We start from the raw sequence: 18,676 nt of genomic DNA, 5'->3' as shown, positions 1-18,676 counted from the left end.
ATCCAGCACTTGTGTCTGAACTTCTGATGTGGTTATAACTTGTGTAAGATGATCTGACTCCTCTCTTCCTGCCCATAGGTGCTGGAACAAAAAGCGCTGGGGGTGCTCCACACCCCCTGGCTTGAAGTGGTTTCCATCATATACAGGGTTTACAGTTTGGTTCCATGGCTCTCAGCACCCCCATCATACAAATTGTTCCAGCCTGCTCCTGCCTGTCCCCTAATAGGGACACTGAATGTAGTGTTTGTATGCAACAGTCTCCTGCTGGATGCGATTACTTCCCTCTGCTGTGTCCCACGTAACGTTCTTGTCGGATCACAAGGCGGCTGTTGCAATGTGGGGTGGCTGTCGTCCTGGTGAAGTGTCAGTGACGCCCCCGTGGTCTTGTGAGTCCTGCTTTCAGAATGCTGGGCTGCCTCTCTGAAACGGAAACTTCCTTGCTGTTCAGACGACCTTTGTGGGAGAGGTTTCAGGGTAGCAGCTGTGTTAGTCTGTATTCGCAAAAAGAAAAGGAGGACTAGTGGCACCTTAGAGACGAACCAATTTGTTTGAGCATAAGCTTTCATGAGCTACAGCTCGCTTCATCAAAAGCTTATGTTCAACTAAATTGGTTCGTCTCTAAGGTGCCACTAGTCCTCCTTTTCTTTTTGTGGGAGAGGAAAGTCAAAGGAGGATTATGGAAAAGGCTTATTTTGGAAGCCAATGGTGGTAGCACATCTTGAATGGCTCTAGGATTTAGAGACGCACCTCCCCAGTGCCTGTCTGGTACCCTATGAGCAGTGGGCGCTGGCTATCCTACCTGCCCCCAAAGGAAATGGTGAACCTTAGACATCAGCTGACCATTCTGAATCTGCTCCCAATGTCCAGTTTTCCCAAAGAGTAATGCACAACCATGATGGGACCCGCAGGCCCTCTGCTGGGCGTGTGTGTGAGGGGATGCACTCGGGAAAGTGGGCCCACAAGGGAGTTGGTGTCTGAACACTTCACGCTGAGTGGGGGTGGTCCGAGGGGAGCAGCAGAGTTCAGAGCTGTCTAATGTTGGAGCCCAGCACTTGTTTTTTCCCTTAGCTGAGCTAGGGCAGATGGTCTTCGGATCCTCTACCTGAGGTCCTGATTGCTTGTAGGCCTTAAATTTCCCATAAAATTCCTGGGGTGCCTAGTCCTATTATTGCACGGGCCAAATTTGAACTCTGGTAAGTACGTTCAGCTTAGTCGAAGTGCTTGCTGCAGTGTGAAATTGGATCTTCTGTAGCGTTCTTCTGTGTTTGCTGATGCATCATCCCCCCTAGAGATGGCTGCTTGGCAGTGTTGGGTGGAGAATGATCTCCATGTAGTACAGAGGAGTCGGAACGCTTCTGGACTCTGGACCTGATCTTTGTGGCTAGGCTAGTCTGTCTAGTTGGTTACTTGTGAAAGGCACGTGCTCTGCATAATTCATTCTACTGCAATGCTATTGAGTGTGCTTCTCTTTGGTACTTGAAATATCGCTTACTAAGTGCATTGAGTCTATTTCACTAGCTAATACAGAGAAGTGGGAGACTGTACCTGAATATAATGAGGTGGAGCCCATCCCCGGGTGGTCGTGATGGGAGGTTTGCCAGCTGAACAGTGGTTGGTTGGCCAGTACACAAGGGGTCTGGAGGAGTCCGTCCAGACCCTAGCGGGTAGACGTTTGTGTCACCCAGACCACAGGGATCTGCTTAACCCCACTGTCTTCTCCTCCAGTTTTGGACCATGGGGAGCAGCAAGAGCAAACCCAAAGACCCCAGCCAGAGGAGACGCAGCCTGGAATCTGCTGAGAATGCCCACCATGGCGGCTACCCTTCCTCTCAAACACCCAGCAAGACGCCTGTCCCCGACCCCCATCGGACCCCCACCCGCTCCTTCGGGAGCATGGCTGCTGAGCCAAAGCTCTTCGGAGGCTTCAATACGTCCGACACAGTCACGTCCCCGCAGCGCTCGGGGGCTTTAGCTGGTCAGTATGACGTCAGCTCTGACCTGCCAGAGTGGGAGGAGCAGCTGGAGGTTCTGGGGGAGGGAGGCTGTTAGAAGGGAGCCATGTGCTAGATGAGGAAGAACTGTCTCGCGGGAGTGCTGGACCCTGAGCCTTAGGCTGGTGGGGGCCGTATGACGGGTCGGTGCCATTTTTGCCAGCTGTGAGGAAGGCTGCAGTGGAGAATCCAGCCTTGCAAATGCCATGAGGAAAGCAGAGGCTGTGCCGAGCACGGCTCATGGCTAATTGCCATGGGGGAGCAAATGCTTCCTGGAGCGGGAGTGTGGCTAACAGGATGAGTTTGGGTCTGTTTCAGGCGGAGTCACCACCTTTGTGGCCCTCTACGACTACGAGTCACGGACGGAAACAGACCTTTCCTTCAAGAAAGGGGAGCGCCTCCAAATTGTCAACAACACGTAAGTGCGTCTGCCTGCTCGCTGGGCTGGGGACACCTCTGCTGCTTGGGCTGGCATCTCCCTTGGAGAGGTTCCGACCCTTCCTGCTCAGGGGAGCCCCGCTGGTAACATTCCTGCCTCAAAACTGCTCTTCTCCCTCTTGCTTCTCCTCTTTCTTCTATGTTTAAGCCCCGACTGGTCATGTCTGTTGCCTGGGGTTTGCACGTGGTTCCTCTGGGATCCTTCCCTTCCCAAAGCCTGGTAGTGTGGCTGTCTGCCTGTCCAGCTGCAGAGGGGTGGGCTGTGCCTCCTGTGCCAGCGAAGGGCCCCTGAGCTAGACCCAGGGGATTTATCAAGAGTACCACGAGCTGCTGTCTCTGCCTCTGGGGCTGCTGCCAGATAGGGAGCTTCGGGGCCATGGAGCAGCCCATGCAGCACTAGGTGGTGAGGGGCAGCTAGTGGGATCCTCCAACTTGCCCCATTCAAGCAGCCTCCCTTCTTACCTCCCTAGCCCTCCGTCCCAGGACTGGGGAGGGCTGGTATGGTTCCCTGCAGCGCTGCCCAGAGCGCTAGAGAGGCTCCAGTCCCTCCCTTCAAGGAGGTAGTGAAGGGAAGCTGACCTGCTCTAAGGAGCATACCTGTGACTGGAGTCATGTGGTGGGTTCTCCCCTGCTCTGTGACATAATGGTGCCGCTGGGTCTCAGTCCCCAGCGTCCTGCCCACCCCTTGAGGACTGGATGTGATGTGTATCTCGGGGCAGAGGCAGTGAATGCACCTCAGATGGTTTGACAGGCATCCTACGGTCCATGCAGAGGATCTCCCATGGAAGTGGGTAACAGACACCTGCTCGCCCTGCCGGAGGATCCACTGGGAAGATTGTGAAGCCCTCTGTGTCTTGATGTGACGCCTTCCGGGGTTTAGGTGCCAAGGGAACTGCATTTACCCAGGCAGCCTGCGCTGCGGGAGCTGGGCAGCAGAATGAGGCATTTGGGAAATCCTGGGGGTTACTGAGTTAGTCCCCCTCTCTTACTAGAGCTGGGTCCTGCATCTGGCCTGCTCTCCCCAGTGCTAGGGCGGGGTTGGTGTTCTGGAGCTAGAGGAGGCCTATCTTGAGCTGTGAGATGTTCAGGCAGTCTGAGCTCTGGGAAGGTCCAGGAGGGGACCAGCAAAAGGGTGCTGGGAAGCACCGGGAGGTGAGCAGCGAGCATGCAAAGGGCCCCCTGGTTGAATGCAAGTGGCGTCTCCCCTTAGAACTATCACTAAAGTCACTGCAGTCCCCTCAAAGCGAGACACACAGAGGTTAAGTGACGTGCCCAGGGCCACAGAGGGAGCAGGCATCTGACTCGGGAGTCCCTGGCTCCGAGTTCTGTGCTCGGATCACTTCACAGTTCCCCTCCGTAAGCTAGGAAACGGCCCTCTGCTGTTGACGCTGTGGAGAGGGATTGTTGGTTGTTTCTCTGGCTGCTCGGAGCATCTAAGGTGTCTGTGGCAGAGCGAAAGGTTAGATGCTTCCTGGGGTGAGCCAGACCTAGAGGTTCTTATTGAAAGATGCATCGTCAGGATCACCTTTAGTTTGACCTAGTGTTGGGGCCAGGCTCTAGGGTGAACCAGAGGGTTCTCTCTAGGGTGAATCTGCCCCACCACCACCACCACCACTCCCCAAAACAAACCCCCATTGGGAAGTATTGTCCTGTTACTCGTGGTGCCCCTTGGCTGCCAAATCTCTCCTCTGCCTAGTGGCATCAGCCTCCCCAGTCTTTAAATAAATCACACCTCTCGGGGGTTTATTGTGCTTCCCTGCTTCTGGCTGACAGCCTCAACTGAGGCCACAGGATCTCAAATCCTTTTTGATTGCCTTGTGAGATCTCTCCACGCACACTTCTTTCCCAGTTCAGCAGCACCGGCGCCTGTGTAGTACCTCTAATCTAAGCCCTGTCTCTTTCTCTCCTGCACAACATGCTTTCATTTAGGAGAAAAGTGGATGTCAGGTGTGTATCTGTTTTTACTTTTTTGTTTAAAGCCAACTTCCTTCCCGGGTGGGCTAAAGGGCAGCTGGGGAGGGGGTTGCTTCGTGGTCCATTTATGGTCCCTGGTCACAGTTGCACTTGGATCCCTTTGTTTTGTTTTTCCCCCCAGTGGAGCTTTTATAGGTTCATCTTCTAACTACTGAATAGCCCTGCCTAGATCTGTGTGCCAATACTGCGGTGGTCTGAATTCAGTCCCCTCTTCTCATCCAGGTCTGGCACCTTCTTCCCCCATCCCTTCCCAACAAAGCACTTCCTACCTGTTTGTTTTCTCTCCCCCTTTTTTGTTTCTCCCATTCATCCAAGCCACCAGTGCACCAATCTTTCTAATGGCAATGGGGGAGGCAGGCAGGACAGAGTGGGGACTGCTTCCACCCTGCCTCTCTGAAATTCCTGGTGCTGCACCCCTTCATCTCCTCAGCTCCCCCAGTGGCATTCTTGCCAGCTCTTTACACTGCATGTCGCATGCAGTTGGAAGTAGGATAGTGCAAAGGGCTGCAGAAGGAGAGGTGTTGAATTTGTTCTTCGTTGGAACCAAGTGTGTGCTTTTTAATAAGTGTGCATGCACAGACAAGCTTATCAGTAGATACGTTTCAGAGCTCTTACGGTGCGCCGACCAAATAGCCATGCTTCAAGGAATGTGCATGCTCTTCTGGCAAAGGTTGTGCTGTGGGAGACACATCTGTCCGGGTTCTTACACTTTCCCCTGCCACTTTCTTAAAACTAAGGAAATTTAAAATGTGAAGGAAACACTTAAAGATTGCAACATCAAGCACTGGCAGGTCCAATAACTCCCTGACTGTGAGGTTTCTACTGCTATGTTACTTGTGTGGTGTTGCCCAAATGGAATTTTTCAGTTCCCAACTCCTGTGTGTTTTTGGTTATTAACTCAAGCCATAAAATCTCTCTCTAATGTGTGAAGTGGCTAAGTTCAGTGTTGCAGAAGAAACCTCAACTTTGGGAGTTTCCTGACCCCTTTTTGAACGTTTGACTTTTGGAATCTTAATTTTGTACTAATGCTAGCTTTGGTTTCTAATGAGTACCCTAAAAGGAGGAATCTGCCTATTGGGGATTTTGGATTGTGCAAATGTCTGAGAGAGGTTCCCCCTACTCCCGTGCACAAAAGGCAACTCTGCTTTCCATCTGAATTACATTTGCTCACTATTCCAAAGTATGTGTGTCTCCTTTGTACATGCTGCAGGGACTCTGAGAACAAAATGGCTATCTCTGCAGGCCAGGTAGAGTGCTTGGAAATCCTAAGGTGCACTATGCAGGAGAAAAGATCTCCGTTTCAAGCTACATACCCCACAGTATCCAGTGTAACCGCATTGCTGTGACCTTCACTTTATCAGAGGAAAAAACCATCTTTAGAAAGCAGCTTCATGCAGTGCTGTTAGGGGAGTGACCAGGGGTGAAAGTAACTGAGGACACTTACCAGTACAGGGCTGGGGTGGCTCTGGCCCCCAGAAGGGGCGGGGCCTCCAGCGGAAGGGGCTGCCTGGCCCATGCTGCCCAGGGCTCCCGTGTTGATTTAAAGGGCCCAGGGCTCCGGATGCCGCTGCCGCAGTAGCAGCGTCTGGGGCCCTGGGCCCTTTTAAATCGCCGGCCCCAGGGTAGGTGCTCCCTTTGGGGCCCCCCCCGCCCGTCGGTGGCCAGGGGGCAAAAGGGGCAGGGACGTTAAAGTGCTGCATGGCCCTTTGCCGTGGCAACGCTTTAATGTCCCTGCCACTTTTGCCTCCCCTGTAGGCGGCCCTGCCAGTACGGACACTACTGGCAGGGCTGCTGACAGGGTGGGGGAAGGGGCAGCGACGTTAAAGATTTAACATCGCTGCCCCTTCCCTCCCCCCTCCGCCTCCTACCAGCGGGGCCGCCGACAGGGGAGGCAAAAGGGCAGCACTTTAATGTGGTGCTGGTTCTTACTGGTACACAGTATCGGCCCGTACTGGCTCACTTTCACCCCTGGGAGTGACTAACCTACACGTGTTGAATGATTGAAAACACTTAATCTTCTGCCTAACACACTGAGATGTGCAGACATTCCTGGGATAACCACCCACCTTGTCATGCGTTCTCGCTGACCATGCAGTGGAGCTGGCATTCTAGCCACATGTTCTGAATGCAGTTAGCCCAAAACCTAGTCATTTTGTTTTCCTTTTGCGAAGTATCATTAGAGAAATATGTGGCAGATGGAAAATCCTGCCTAGCGATACATCCAGGCCCTTTGGTATTGGAACTAGAGTCATGTAACCTCTCAGGAAATGCTTCTGGTTGAGGTAGGTTACAAACTCCCGCCCACGCCTGGTTTTGAGTCAATCTGAGTTGGTTTATGGGTTTGCTTCGAAACCACACAGAGCTCAGTGTCTTCAGCACTTTTCTTCTGGAGTCGCTGATCTTGTTTCGACTCAGTTAAACTTGAGAAGGAGCCATAGGCTTGGAGTGAGAGAGAACTATTGCGTAGACCTCTGTGGAATGAAACAGCCAAGTGTCTCCCATCCTTCGGTTAAAGAGGAGGGACTCGGGTGGCGAGCCAGGAGGTGACTACACCTTTGCAAAGCTGGGAAGGTGGTAAGTGGCAAGGCCTCTCCTCTGTCTCCTGAGCTTTGGTGGCCTATAGCCAAAGCTCATATAAAAGGTGTGCGGGTCCGTCAAAGTCACTGGGGAATAGCACAGCAACTTGGTAACGAGAGCTGCCCCGCTCCACTTCTCACACCCCAATGAGAGGCTAATGTCAGGGCTGACTGGACCATTTAAAATGCTCATGATACGCACTGTAGAGATGGCCCCCAAACAACCCCCCACCCCCACCCCCATATGAATAATTGGATCTCCCAAACTTGATGTGGTTAGAAATCCGCCCCGGTTCAGAACTGCCAGAATAATTTGTGTTCTCATAGCACCTAGGAGCCCTGTCCATGGACCTGTTGTGCTAGGTGCTGTACAAACACACAACAAACAGAGCCCCTGCCCCAAGGAGCTTCCAATCTAACTGTATAGTGAGCTGAACCAAACCTACCGATCAGGATCGCCAGCACCTCACAGTTCAGCTGCAGGTCTCTGAGACTCAGGCCCCATTCTGTACCATGGCTATAACTGATGACACTGTCATCCCTAACCTGGTTACAAGGCAGCTTAAATTAATAGGCCAAGATTTACAAAAGTGGCTAGGGACTTTGGCTGCCTCCATTTTTGGAGGGAGGGGGGAGGAAGACGTTCGTAAAGTTTTCAGAGGGTGGGAGCTCAGCACTTCCTGAAAAGTCACACCTCTGATCTGCCTCAGATATTGAGGCCTTCATGAGGAGAAGTCACTTCTAGGAATCTTGGCTGCAGCATACCCAAGGCGTAACCTGGGACAGGGGCCCAGTTAAGGAACCTTGATACAGCTAGAATCACTTGACATCATTGTCTCCATGACAGACAGACAGCAAAGCTGGACTTTCCTGTCACATTGGCTAGGCTGGAAAGATTGAGGTTTACCCTGCTCATTTGTTAGAGCTGGTCAAAAATTTATCTGACGGAACAGTTCTCCATTGGAAAATGCCGAGTCGATGAAATCGAATCGCTCTTGCAAAATGTTTTTTGACAGGGAAACTAACAAAAAAAACAACATCTAAATATTTTATTTAGATTTAAACATTTTTACTCAAACTATCATATAATTGAAACAATAAAAAACACATTTCAACCTTTATCGAAATTAAACATTTTGGGATATTTTTGTTTCATGGGGAGTTAAAAATCAGATTTTGGGGTGGGTTGGTTTGTTTGTCCCAATGTGGGATGAAACCAGATTTTGAAAGCTCAGAATTTCCCGTCTCAGTTTCTCTTTTCAGCCAGCTCTTGTTCATCCTTGTTCCCCAGTGTCTGTCCCCTCTGTAATGGATTCAGTACAGCACGGACCCATGGCTGGCGCATCAGCTTAGCACAGGGGGAGCTGTGGAATCCCTTGAGCTATTCCCCATGCCTTTCCATGGAGAGGGATCTCTCTTCAGAGTGGCCCACTGGCAGCATACCTACCTACTTAGGCAACAGTTTGGTAGGATGCCACCATCTGCCAACGTCCTAGTGTTGCAGCGGAGACAGGATCCCGATCACGGGTGTGTAAGCAGTTTGCCTGGGCCTCCCAGCTCTCTTTAGAAAGAGCTCCCAAAATGCATTGTCCCCTGTCTTGCTCTACATGCATCTCCTCTGGCACTGTAGCCTCTGCTGAGGCAGGATGGCATAGTTGACCTGAGTTTCCCAGAATGCACTGTTGGTATCTATCTTAGTTACTTATTTGGCCCCCATTCCAGTGTTATCCAAGCCCCTCACAACCTTCAGTGTATGTGTATGCCACACCCCTGAGAGACAGGGCAGTGCTAATCTCCCCATTTTGCAGGTGGGGCACAGAGAGAAAGTGACTTGCCCAAGATCTCATTGGGAAGCGTGCACTACATTGGCCTTCTAAATAGATGTGCTTGCTAATGGGGCAGTATTGGTGCATCTGCAGGTGCACAATATTTCCCCATTATACAGAGTGAAAACACCTGTAAAATGGGTCATGAGATGGCCTGAGCTACCAAAGGCTGAGGGATCTGGATCCAGGTTTTGGGTTAGGCCATTGTGCAGGGAGGGACTAGCAGGGGATCTGAATTTCCCCAGGGTTTGAGGCAGAGAGTTCAGATCTGGAAGATGTGTGGTTGGGTGTCTTTTTGTTAAGCTCAGACCATCTCTTAAAATGTGCCTTTAAAAAAACCCTGAAGTTATCCATTTATTTGAAACTAAATATTTATTTATTTGTTCTGAAAATATGAATCCTCTGGTAAAGTATCTCAAGACCCTTATCAGGAATCTGCAGAGTTCTTTGTAGATTTGTTTATCCTGCAGTCACAGTAAATTAGACGCAGGCTCTTCCTTCCTCTCTCCCATCTGACTCTGATAGAACAGTCTCTGTAATATATGACTGCCATCTCCCATAGAACAAAACTTCCCCAGTCTTCGGGCACTCCTTTCTGCTTGTGACCCACTTACAAGAATCCCCCGAGACACCCCAGTGAAAATCTGGGAACTGGTGCGACAAAGTCGTTGCCCTGGATTTGTTTTCTCACTTCACCAGTCTGCTTATCCCAAGAGATCGCTGCTAATGGAAGTGACAGCCGTACTTTATTGTGACAAGATGGTGGGCTTGACTATCCCGTTATCCGTCTCAGAGCCCCTAGATGTGCTTAGACCCTAAAGTGATGAACCAGAACAATCTGTATAGACTCTTCTCAAATTCCAGCCTTGTAAAATTGTACTTGGGGCAAGTAACACTTTTGTGGGCATATACATTGGATCAATCCTCCTGGTGCAGATGAGCAAGTACACTTTTTAAAATAGATTTTAACAACTTCTACATCTAGTCACTAAGCCTGTGTGCACTGTAGCAGTAATTGTACGTGTAAATGTCTATGCATAATCCCATGGGCAAATGATGCACTTTTGCTCATGCAGTTAGGAACATTTGAGCTTTGTGTCTGGATTGGAAAATTTTCCTGTCCATTTTCCAAGGCTGCCATGTGCCATCTGATCTGTGTATACACTGTGTTAAGGGTACACACACTCGTTCCTTTCAAAGTGCAGGGAGGTGGTCTTTTGGGGGAGTTCGTGCTGTCATCGCAGTCTATGAAACAGCTTGGTGGAGTCTGAGACACCTCTGTTCTGAGGAAATGTATTCTCAAATCCACATGGAGGGTTTGCCTACCCAGCAGCCGTGGCTTCACTTGTGAAATTCTGCAAGATAAAGACATTCCAAACCACCTTGACATTTGGAGTGCTTTCAGGGTTAGTTCTTTAGAGAGAGAGGAGCGCGTACCACATGGAGCAGGAGCCTGCTCCTCACCTCTTCCCTCTTGCTCACTTCACATAAAGCTTAGGGTACTGCATCTCACCAGGGCTGCACCAGCAACTTGTGCACGGCCACATGAATAACTGAGCTCCGAGACAGCTTCTTAAGGTGACTCCTGGGATAACACCGCAGTAGCTCTGAGCTCCCCGTGCAGCCCAATACTTAAGCATGGATCCATAGGCACCGACTTTTACTTTTCCCCAGGGTTGCTCCGGCCCCTCCCACGAGGCCACATCCCCTGCTCCATCCCTGCCCTCGCTCCGCTTTTTCCTGGCCCCAGCTTGCTGTTCTCTGCCCTTCCCCAAGCTGCCAATCTTGTGCCAAACAGCTGTGGCTGGTGGGTGCTGAGCACCCTCTATTTTTTCCGTGGGTTCTCCCCACAGAACAGAGTCGGCACCTGTGCCTGGATCCACTTCTGCTGGAAGAGCCCCTCACCCAATCATGTAAGCGCCTCATACAGGATCACTGATAGGGAGAGATTACATGAAACCTGACGCCAATCATGACCGTCCTTTCCCCACTGAATTCAAAAGGAGTTTTGCCGCCAAAATAAATGGCAGTGCCATTCAAGCCCTGCTAAGTGACGTTCATGCCTCAATCATTTATTTTTCATGCTCTGTCCCTCCCCTTTTTTCCTCTCTTCCTCCTTGTTGCTTTTATGTGATTTGCATATAACAAACAAGTCTCCTTTGTTTGGCCGTCTTTTCTGGCACACTTTTTTTTTATTATCACAGTCATTCTGCTTTTTTCTTTTTCTTTTTCTTTTCCTTCTCTGCTTCCCTGTTCTTTCTGCTCTCTGGGATTTCCAATGCTTCACACTTCAGACAGAATTGGTTCAAATTCAGATGGCTCCAAAGGTATTTTCAATGGGTATCTGATGTGCCTTTTTAAGTAAGGAGTTTCCTTATTTAAAAGGCTATTACCTGTGGAGTGTGTATGTGAGAGTGATCGCACAGTGACCGTGGCCATCGCATGCCTTATGGGATCAACGTGGTATCCGCACTGGAATCTCTGGTCAAATGGCATTTCTGAATTAACTTAGGGTGCCCTGATACCGGAGCAATTTGACCCTTGTTGCCAATATATTTCCTAGAGCACTTGGTGCCATGGCTGTCATGATGGTCAGTGACTATATCTAAGCAAATGCTTAGATTCTTGTGGCTGTGGAGGGACAGACCCCTTTCCAAAGCTCTGCCTGTTGAGGGTTCTGCACTCTGCCTCTTGCTTCGTGCAGTAAATCCAAGCCCAAAAGAACAAGGGCCAAATCAAGGTGCTGAGCAACTGTAAATCCTCTTCCCCCCCCGCCCGCCCGTGTTGATGGGAATTGCAGGTGCTCGGCACCTTAGACTCAGCCCTTTGTGAGCAAAGCTCCGTTATTAGTTCCCCTGCCAGCTTGGCTATTGCCCCCCGGGGTTCTAATGGTCCCTTGGAGAGGGTACTTCAAGGTGAATTTCTAGTGACTGTCATGGGGAGCAGTTGTAGTTGATGGTAAAAATAATATTGAGAGCAAAGAGTGATGCTTTCTGTGGCCTAACAAATTCCTCTGCTCATCTGTAATGTAGGGTTGCCAGTTTTGGTTGGATGTATTCCTGGAGGTTTCATCACACAACAATCTTTAATTAAAAAGATTCATCTTTAATTCCTGGAGACTCCAGGACAATCCTGGAGACTCGGCAACCCTACTAATGACCACAGGAAACATGGGAAGGTGGACATATAGTAGGGCTCACAGCCCCCAGCCCCCAACCTGAACTAACTCGCCCTGAACCTTCGAGAGCTTGTCCCTTGCCCTGTTGACTCTAAATCCAGTTTCAATCCAATCTGATTGTAGCTTTGGGTCTCTGAACATCTCCCAGTTCAGTAAAGCTGTGGGCACCCAACAGTGACCTAAGCAAAACAATCCAGAAGAACTAGCTTGGAAATAACCCTGGTGCCAGTGACCTCCCTGAAAGGGCTGGGTTGCCTGTTGGCAATACCTCCAGCCTAGGGAGTCCACTCTTGGTTGACAGATGCTAGAGAAGTTCCTCTTTCTGAATGTCTGTCTCTCTTTATTTCTCTTCCAGGGAAGGAGACTGGTGGCTGGCTCACTCCCTCACGACAGGACAAACGGGCTACATCCCCAGTAACTATGTCGCACCCTCAGACTCCATCCAGGCTGAAGAGTAATTGAAATCTTTTTAGATGCTTTAAAAGAACAATGCAAACAGCCTGCCAAGTATATTTTTTTCCGACATGTTTTGTAGCCTCCTAAAGGCCTTTGGGCTTTCTGAGGTTGCCACTCTGTTAAACATTTTGTTGTTTTCCTCAGACATGCTCAAAGCCAAATGTTAAGACTAGATATGTTTTTGTGCCATATACAGTGAAACCCGTCTTGAGCAACTGCCCAGGGATGGCCTGTGTAGTAGATGTGGCCCTAAAGAATCTGATTTTTTTTTTTTTCCTAGACCAAATAGGCATTTAATTGCATATGCAAGATGTTGACTAATTTGCTTATGCAAATTAGGGGCAGCATGCCAATAGGCACATTTGCACCCGCAGTGGCCCTATTTGTGTATGCAATCACGCTCGTGGTCTGTGCAAATTAGGCATGTGCAATTGGCTGCACCACTAATTTTTATGTAAATCTACCCTGACGGGTTGCACGCACCATGCTGGAAGGCTAGACAGGGCTAACCCCAAATCACACAGACTCCCATCTGAACACTGCTGCAGGCACTCATGCAGCCTGCACTGTGCTGTGAAAATAACACCCGCTTTCTGCTCCACATCTGGCGGGGGGGCAGAGTTCTTGGAGTAACACTAGGCTGGGATGCCTGGGGGACGCCTGAATTAAAAAAGACAAGTGACTGCCTATGACACAGAATTGCTCTGGAGGGGTGGGAGGGGAGAGGCTTTTGCTGTTTACCTAATTATATCTTTCCGAATAGATCCCTGGCTGTTGGGATTTGAGAACTCTGACGAATGCCTCTGGCTGTTAATGCAACCCTTGGTTCTAGCAATCAGTGCTGTGGGGGAGGGGATGTTGGGGCATCCCTCTTTAAAACGTGGTAGCACTAATGAAGAGGGTCTAAATCCAGGGGGTTTTCCTTGTGCTGATCTGTTGCTTGCTCTTCCAGGTGGTATTTTGGCAAGATCACTCGCCGGGAGTCGGAGCGGCTCCTGCTCAATTCTGAGAACCCCCGAGGAACCTTCCTGGTCAGGGAGAGTGAAACCACCAAAGGTAACTGGATCCCCGGCAGGCGCTTAGGTCCATGATGAAGGCCTATGGGGTGGTTAAGTCTTGGAGAACCATCCCTATACGGTGCTCCTGTCAGGATCTGGAGGCACAAGGCAGTGGGGTGGCCAGTCTGCTGGGTCCAGGCGTCTCCCCAGGCTCTGCGCTTCCTCTCACAAAGATAGAATGAGGAGATGCTAGCTGGAGTTGCTGAGAGGCCCCCACTTCTCTGTGCGCACAACCCCTAAAGTGCCCCCTATCCTATGCCTGGAGGGGCAGCCTGTCTGCAGTACACCCAGAATCCTTGTCCTGTATCAAGGTGACCCTTAATCGGTGACCACCTTGCTTTTAACCCTTGCGCTTTTAATTTGTCCCTGCTCAGCCAGCCTGTTCCAATGGGCGGTTCCCCCGACTCTTTCCCCAGCCGATTGGCTGAGAGCTGGGTGGGATTGAAAAGTCTGGTGTAAACAATCTCCGATCTTGTGCTCGCCTCTTTTATTTTTTTTCCCCTCCAGGAGAACTGTGCAGAAACTGGGTCACTGAGCTGGGAATAGCTGGGTAACCAATAGCAACGGGGAACTCTGCCGTTCCCTCCTTCCTATAGTGCCAGGGGCTGTTGAGCTTGAGCTGCTTCATGGATACTGTGTGAGGACCTGGCTGCGGGGCGGAGCAGGCTAGCCTATATCCGGGCAGCAGTGGCCTCTGCATCGGCAGAGAGCCTGGCTGTGAATTACATCTGCCCTGCATGCTTGTGCTTGCTAAGATTTCATCAGCTTTGCTCTGACCTGGGTGCACTCAGTGCAAGCAGCATAATTGCTCTGAGTCAGACAGAGATTGAGACTTGGGGGTGGGGTATTTAGTTAAGATAACTGGGGAGGGGGGGCTGAATGTTGTGTCTCTGACATGAGTGGATTCTGGTGCTGTCTCCAAGCTGGTTTGGAGCGTGCAATCCAAGGCCCCAAACAGCTCTCTGCATGCTGACGTGAGATGTTCTGAAGATGGTGGGTGGGATGGTGAAGTTTAGGACTGGTATAAAAGGGGTATATAGTAACTTACGTAGCAACCTCCCATCTAGATGGAGTCCCATGTGCTTCAGGTGTAGGCTCCGTCCGTGCTTGGAGCTGGGCGCGTCGACATGCTCACCCTGGCTCTCATTGAGCTAGTGCGCGAGAAGTAGTGTAGCCGTGGAAACACGGGCGAGCTGCCCTGAGTTCGTACCCATGGGGTCCGGAGCGGGTTTGTCCCCCTCGCAGCTAGCCCGTGCCACTGCTCATTGCTGCTTGTGCTGCTGCAGCTAGCTCAGCGAGAGTCTACACAGAGAGTCTCGGAGCCTGGGTCAGACTCTGGCTCGTGGGGGGTCAGGTCACTGAATTAAAAATTAACTGTGTAGACGTGGGCTGGAGCTACCCCCATCCCTAGGCTTCAAAGCCCGATCTCCTGCCAGAGCTGCAACATCTCCATGGCTTTTCTTCGCGGCGTAGCCCAAGTCAGCCTATGTGTAGCAGGCTCCCTTCCCCCTCCTCCGTTGTGCATTCATCTCTGGGGTGGAAGGTGGCAATGCTACGCAGTCGTCATGCTTGTAGTGCCTCGAGATCTTGCCCAAGCCTTGCACAAGGGCTGTGTGGCAGGCATTGTACAAACAACATGGGAAGGCTTTAGCCTTTAAAGAATTAGAAGAAGGGAGATTATCCCCATTTTGCAGAGTCAGAACTGAGGCCCAGGGAGTTGATCAAGGTCACATGAGATGTCTGCAGCAGCTCAGTTCCTGGCTCTGCATCTCCCAAGTTCCAGGAAAGCATGTTCAGGAGGGGAAGTTCAGACTAACTTCCCCCACTTCAACGACCGGGAGAACCTATGTGAACAGAGGGTCACCACCCAAATAAGGATTAGGCCAGGGCTCTAGGGCAGGGGTGGGCAAACTTTTTGGGCTGCGGGCCACATCTGGGTGGGGAAATCGTATGCAGGTCCGGGGCAGGGGGTTGGGGTGCAGGAGGGAGTGCGGGGTGTGGGAAGGGGTGCAGTGTGCAGGCAAGGGATTGGGGCAGAGGAGGGGGCTCAGGGCAGGTGGTTAGGGTGCAGGGTGTGATGGGGCTCAGGGCAGAGAGTTGGGGTGCAGGAGGGGTGCAGCGGGGACTCAGGGCAGGGGGTTGGGGTGCAGGGTGCAGCAGGGGGCTTAGGGCAGGGAGTTGGGGGGGCAGGGTGCAGGAGGGGTTCGGGCTCCAACCCGGCGCCACTTACCTAAAGCGGCTCCAGGGTGGCAGCGGCGCGCACCAGGGCCAGGGCAGGCTCCCTATCTGCCTGCCGGGGCCCCATGCTTTGCCGCTCCGCTCCGGGAGCCCCAGGGACCATGGGGGGCAATCCCACAGGCCAGATCCAAAGCCCTGAGGGGCCGGATCCGGCCCGTGGGCCGTAGTTTGCCCACCCCTGCTCTAGGGAGTCTGTCTGTCTGACTCTTGCTGCAAAAAATCCATTTAAACCAATAAAAAGAGGAAGCCTGGAACATTTCACTGCTTGAGAGTCGTCTTGGTTTGGATTGTGTTGAGGCAGATTTTCGATGCTCCACAATGGCACAAGTCTGTTGAGCAGGTTGCCAGTAGCTCACTAGGTCATGCAAGTTGCGAATTTTATTTTTGTGTGTGGAGGCCTCTCTGCCCTGAAATGAGTCCAAACCGCTCCCTCGCCAGGACTGACCCTGCTTGCCTGCCTAGAGTGCCCGCATCTATTCTGGGTGCTGGTGGAGCCCCCGTTTCCCCCTGACATTTAAAAATAGAAATAACACGTGCACACTCTCCCCTCTCAGGCCATAGGAGCCATAATAGCTTGATTAATTCACAGGCTTGTTTGTAGGAGTGCGTGAGAAGAAACGCAGGCACTGACTTCCTCCTGTCTGGGTGGATACTCCACCCCTGCTCTGCCCTGAGGCCCCACCCTTGCAAGACTCACAATGAAGCTCCAGCTCCTGGAGTCATGTGGTGTTGTTATTTTGTTTAAACATTTGTGGTTTTATTAGCCCTTCCTGGTTGTGGAGAAAAACTGGAAAATGTGATTCCTCTCCGTTCCACCTGTCCACCCACCCCCAAAGGTTCAAGAATCAGAAGGCATATAGATTTTTGGTTCTTTTTATTTTTAAAAATGTTATGGCTTGCGGGGGGGGCTGAGTCATCATTTTTGAACACTTGGGTTGGTGCTTCTGTTAATGAACAGGACACTGGTCAAATTTTCACCCCAAATGGAGGTCTGGGAGCTCCTGAAAACACTTCAATAATTCTTAGAATCAGCATGATCTTTTTCTTTTTCTTTTTCTTTTTTTTTATTCCAGTGAAAACAGTTTATATGAATAAAGCACCAGCCATCCCCTGAAGCGTTGGCAGCCTAAACATGGCAGTGCTGGGCCGGTGCATGAAGAGCTGAGCTGGAGCCCCCACTGAGCTCCAGAATCCAATGCCCTCCAAAGCTGGAGGGGGTTGGGGTTTGGGAATTAATCTGGGCCCTTCCTTTGAGAAGCTGATGAAGAAAATTGAGATTGGCTTTAAACATGATTTTTAGCCTGAGGGGTCTGTCACGCTCGTATCTAGCAATGACCCATCTGAGGTACTATGGCAGCGCAGCACATTCTTACTTCCTCTCAGAAAGAGGGGGCTTGGAGCCCTCCGGTTGCTTGCTCTCCTCCCCACCCTTCCAGCTCCCACAATCCAGCTATTCCCCTCTTTGGTGATTGGGACTCGGCTGGTTCCTGCCGAGGCAGATTCCTCCTTTGTTGCTTTTGTTGTTATCTGGAGCCTTCCCCAGTCGTGCATTCATCTTTGCTCCTCTCACATGGCTGCTTGCCCTGTTGCCAACCCAACCAGCCCTAGCAAGACTCCAGAGGTCATGTTCCCTTTTGCCAGCTGTTTCCCCTCGCAGCTTTGCTCCTGTAAGCCAGCAGGGTCTCTTCCTATTCATACCGCATCCAGGAATCACACAGGGAGGCACCTTTTTCCTCTTACTCTCACTTCCCCACAGGGAGGTGATGGCAGGGCCAGCTGATCCTAGACACCTCACCAAAATAGTGTGCATCTCCCTGTACGTTCCACTGAAGAGCAATGTCCCCATTTCAAGGGAAGTGGCTGGTTTTTGTGCCTGCCCTTTTGTGTACTCCTCATTTTGGTGCTACTCATTTCACGTTTCTTCCCCTCCAGTCTCATTTTGCTGCCTTAAGCCAATCCACAAAGATTACGTGCTGTATGGGCCAGAGAAGTAGTCAGGGGTACACCTATATGAGTAGGTGTGATGGATACGTGTGATCTTGTGGAACTCTGGGGTGGAATGTGCTATCTGGGAACACCTTTCCTAAACTGCTGTATAGTACTGCTGGAAGTGAGGGAACAGTATCCAGGAGAAACTGCAGGGGGGAATTTAGGGAGGTGGAATGTAAACACACGAATTGACACTTCTCCCAAGACACTGAGGGTGAATAACCCCATCTTATACTGCCGTTGGACCTCCTGTGATGGCGTAATGCCAGGTCTTATGTTTCATCCATGACATCTCTGACAAGCCCCACAGTGCATCCTAGCACCACGCTGGGACACTGGCTTGGCACTGACAGGGCAGTAAATCACCAGCATCACTGCCTTAGTGTCTAGGTGTTCTGTGGTGGTCTCCCATCTCCAAGTATTCTCTTGATCCCACACTGGTTAGCTTATGGCGCTTGACAGCCTCACTGCTTCAGCAAACATAACTGGAGTTGGCCTTGCCTGCTGCTTTGTTCAAAGGACATGATGCCTCTACACTTCGATTTCCCCCAACCCTCCCCATGGTCCTGCTGTGAAGTTGCCGTCCTGTTGCACTGGCATGTCCAGAATCTCTTCCAGGGACACAGGATCAAGGCTTCCCAGCGGGATGGGACTGTACGCAAGGCTGTGTGTATTCCCATGCCCTGCGGCTGTACAGCACCAGGGAGAAAGCAACGTGCAACCAATAGTTGTTTGCATTGGTTCTCCCCTTGTCTTACTCTGTCACACTGGCTACCTTAGAGTTATTCAACTTGTCCCAGTCTTAGAATGACACATCAACCGAGTTACATCTCTAAAGAGCATGAGTGCCCCTGCCCAGGCCCCGACCCCACCATTCCCTTTCTATAAACCTCAGAGGAAGGAGACATGCGCTTTTAATGTACCCTACTCAGTCATTTTCCCGCTGCTCTTG

The 18,676-nt window shown here is 51.0% G+C and overlaps 1 protein-coding gene across 7 annotated transcripts in view; it reads left to right on the top strand.

Annotated features, from left to right (window-relative positions):
- SRC (SRC proto-oncogene, non-receptor tyrosine kinase) overlaps positions 1-18,676 on the top strand; it is a 72,330-nt gene that overhangs the window by 40,780 nt on the left and 12,874 nt on the right. For 5 of the 7 annotated variants that reach the window (XM_073309677.2, XM_073309678.2, XM_073309679.2 and 2 more), the window contains 6 exons: positions 1,726-1,975; positions 2,310-2,409; positions 4,359-4,376; positions 11,100-11,132; positions 12,339-12,437; positions 13,392-13,495. In XM_073309677.2, the coding sequence (XP_073165778.1) occupies positions 1,735-1,975; positions 2,310-2,409; positions 4,359-4,376; positions 11,100-11,132; positions 12,339-12,437; positions 13,392-13,495 (595 nt within the window). In that variant the 5' untranslated portion in view covers positions 1,726-1,734. The remainder of the gene's footprint in view (positions 1-1,725; positions 1,976-2,309; positions 2,410-4,358; positions 4,377-11,099; positions 11,133-12,338; positions 12,438-13,391; positions 13,496-18,676) is intronic. The other 2 variants (XM_073309681.2, XM_073309682.2) reach the window with 2 other exon arrangements.

The sequence above is a fragment of the Lepidochelys kempii genome, chromosome 13, assembly GCF_965140285.1.
Source record: "Lepidochelys kempii isolate rLepKem1 chromosome 13, rLepKem1.hap1, whole genome shotgun sequence".
In the NCBI taxonomy this organism is placed as follows: domain Eukaryota; kingdom Metazoa; phylum Chordata; order Testudines; family Cheloniidae; genus Lepidochelys; species Lepidochelys kempii.
The sequence above is the reverse complement of the archived record's forward strand: the minus strand, read 5'-3'. Positions and strand labels throughout refer to the sequence as shown.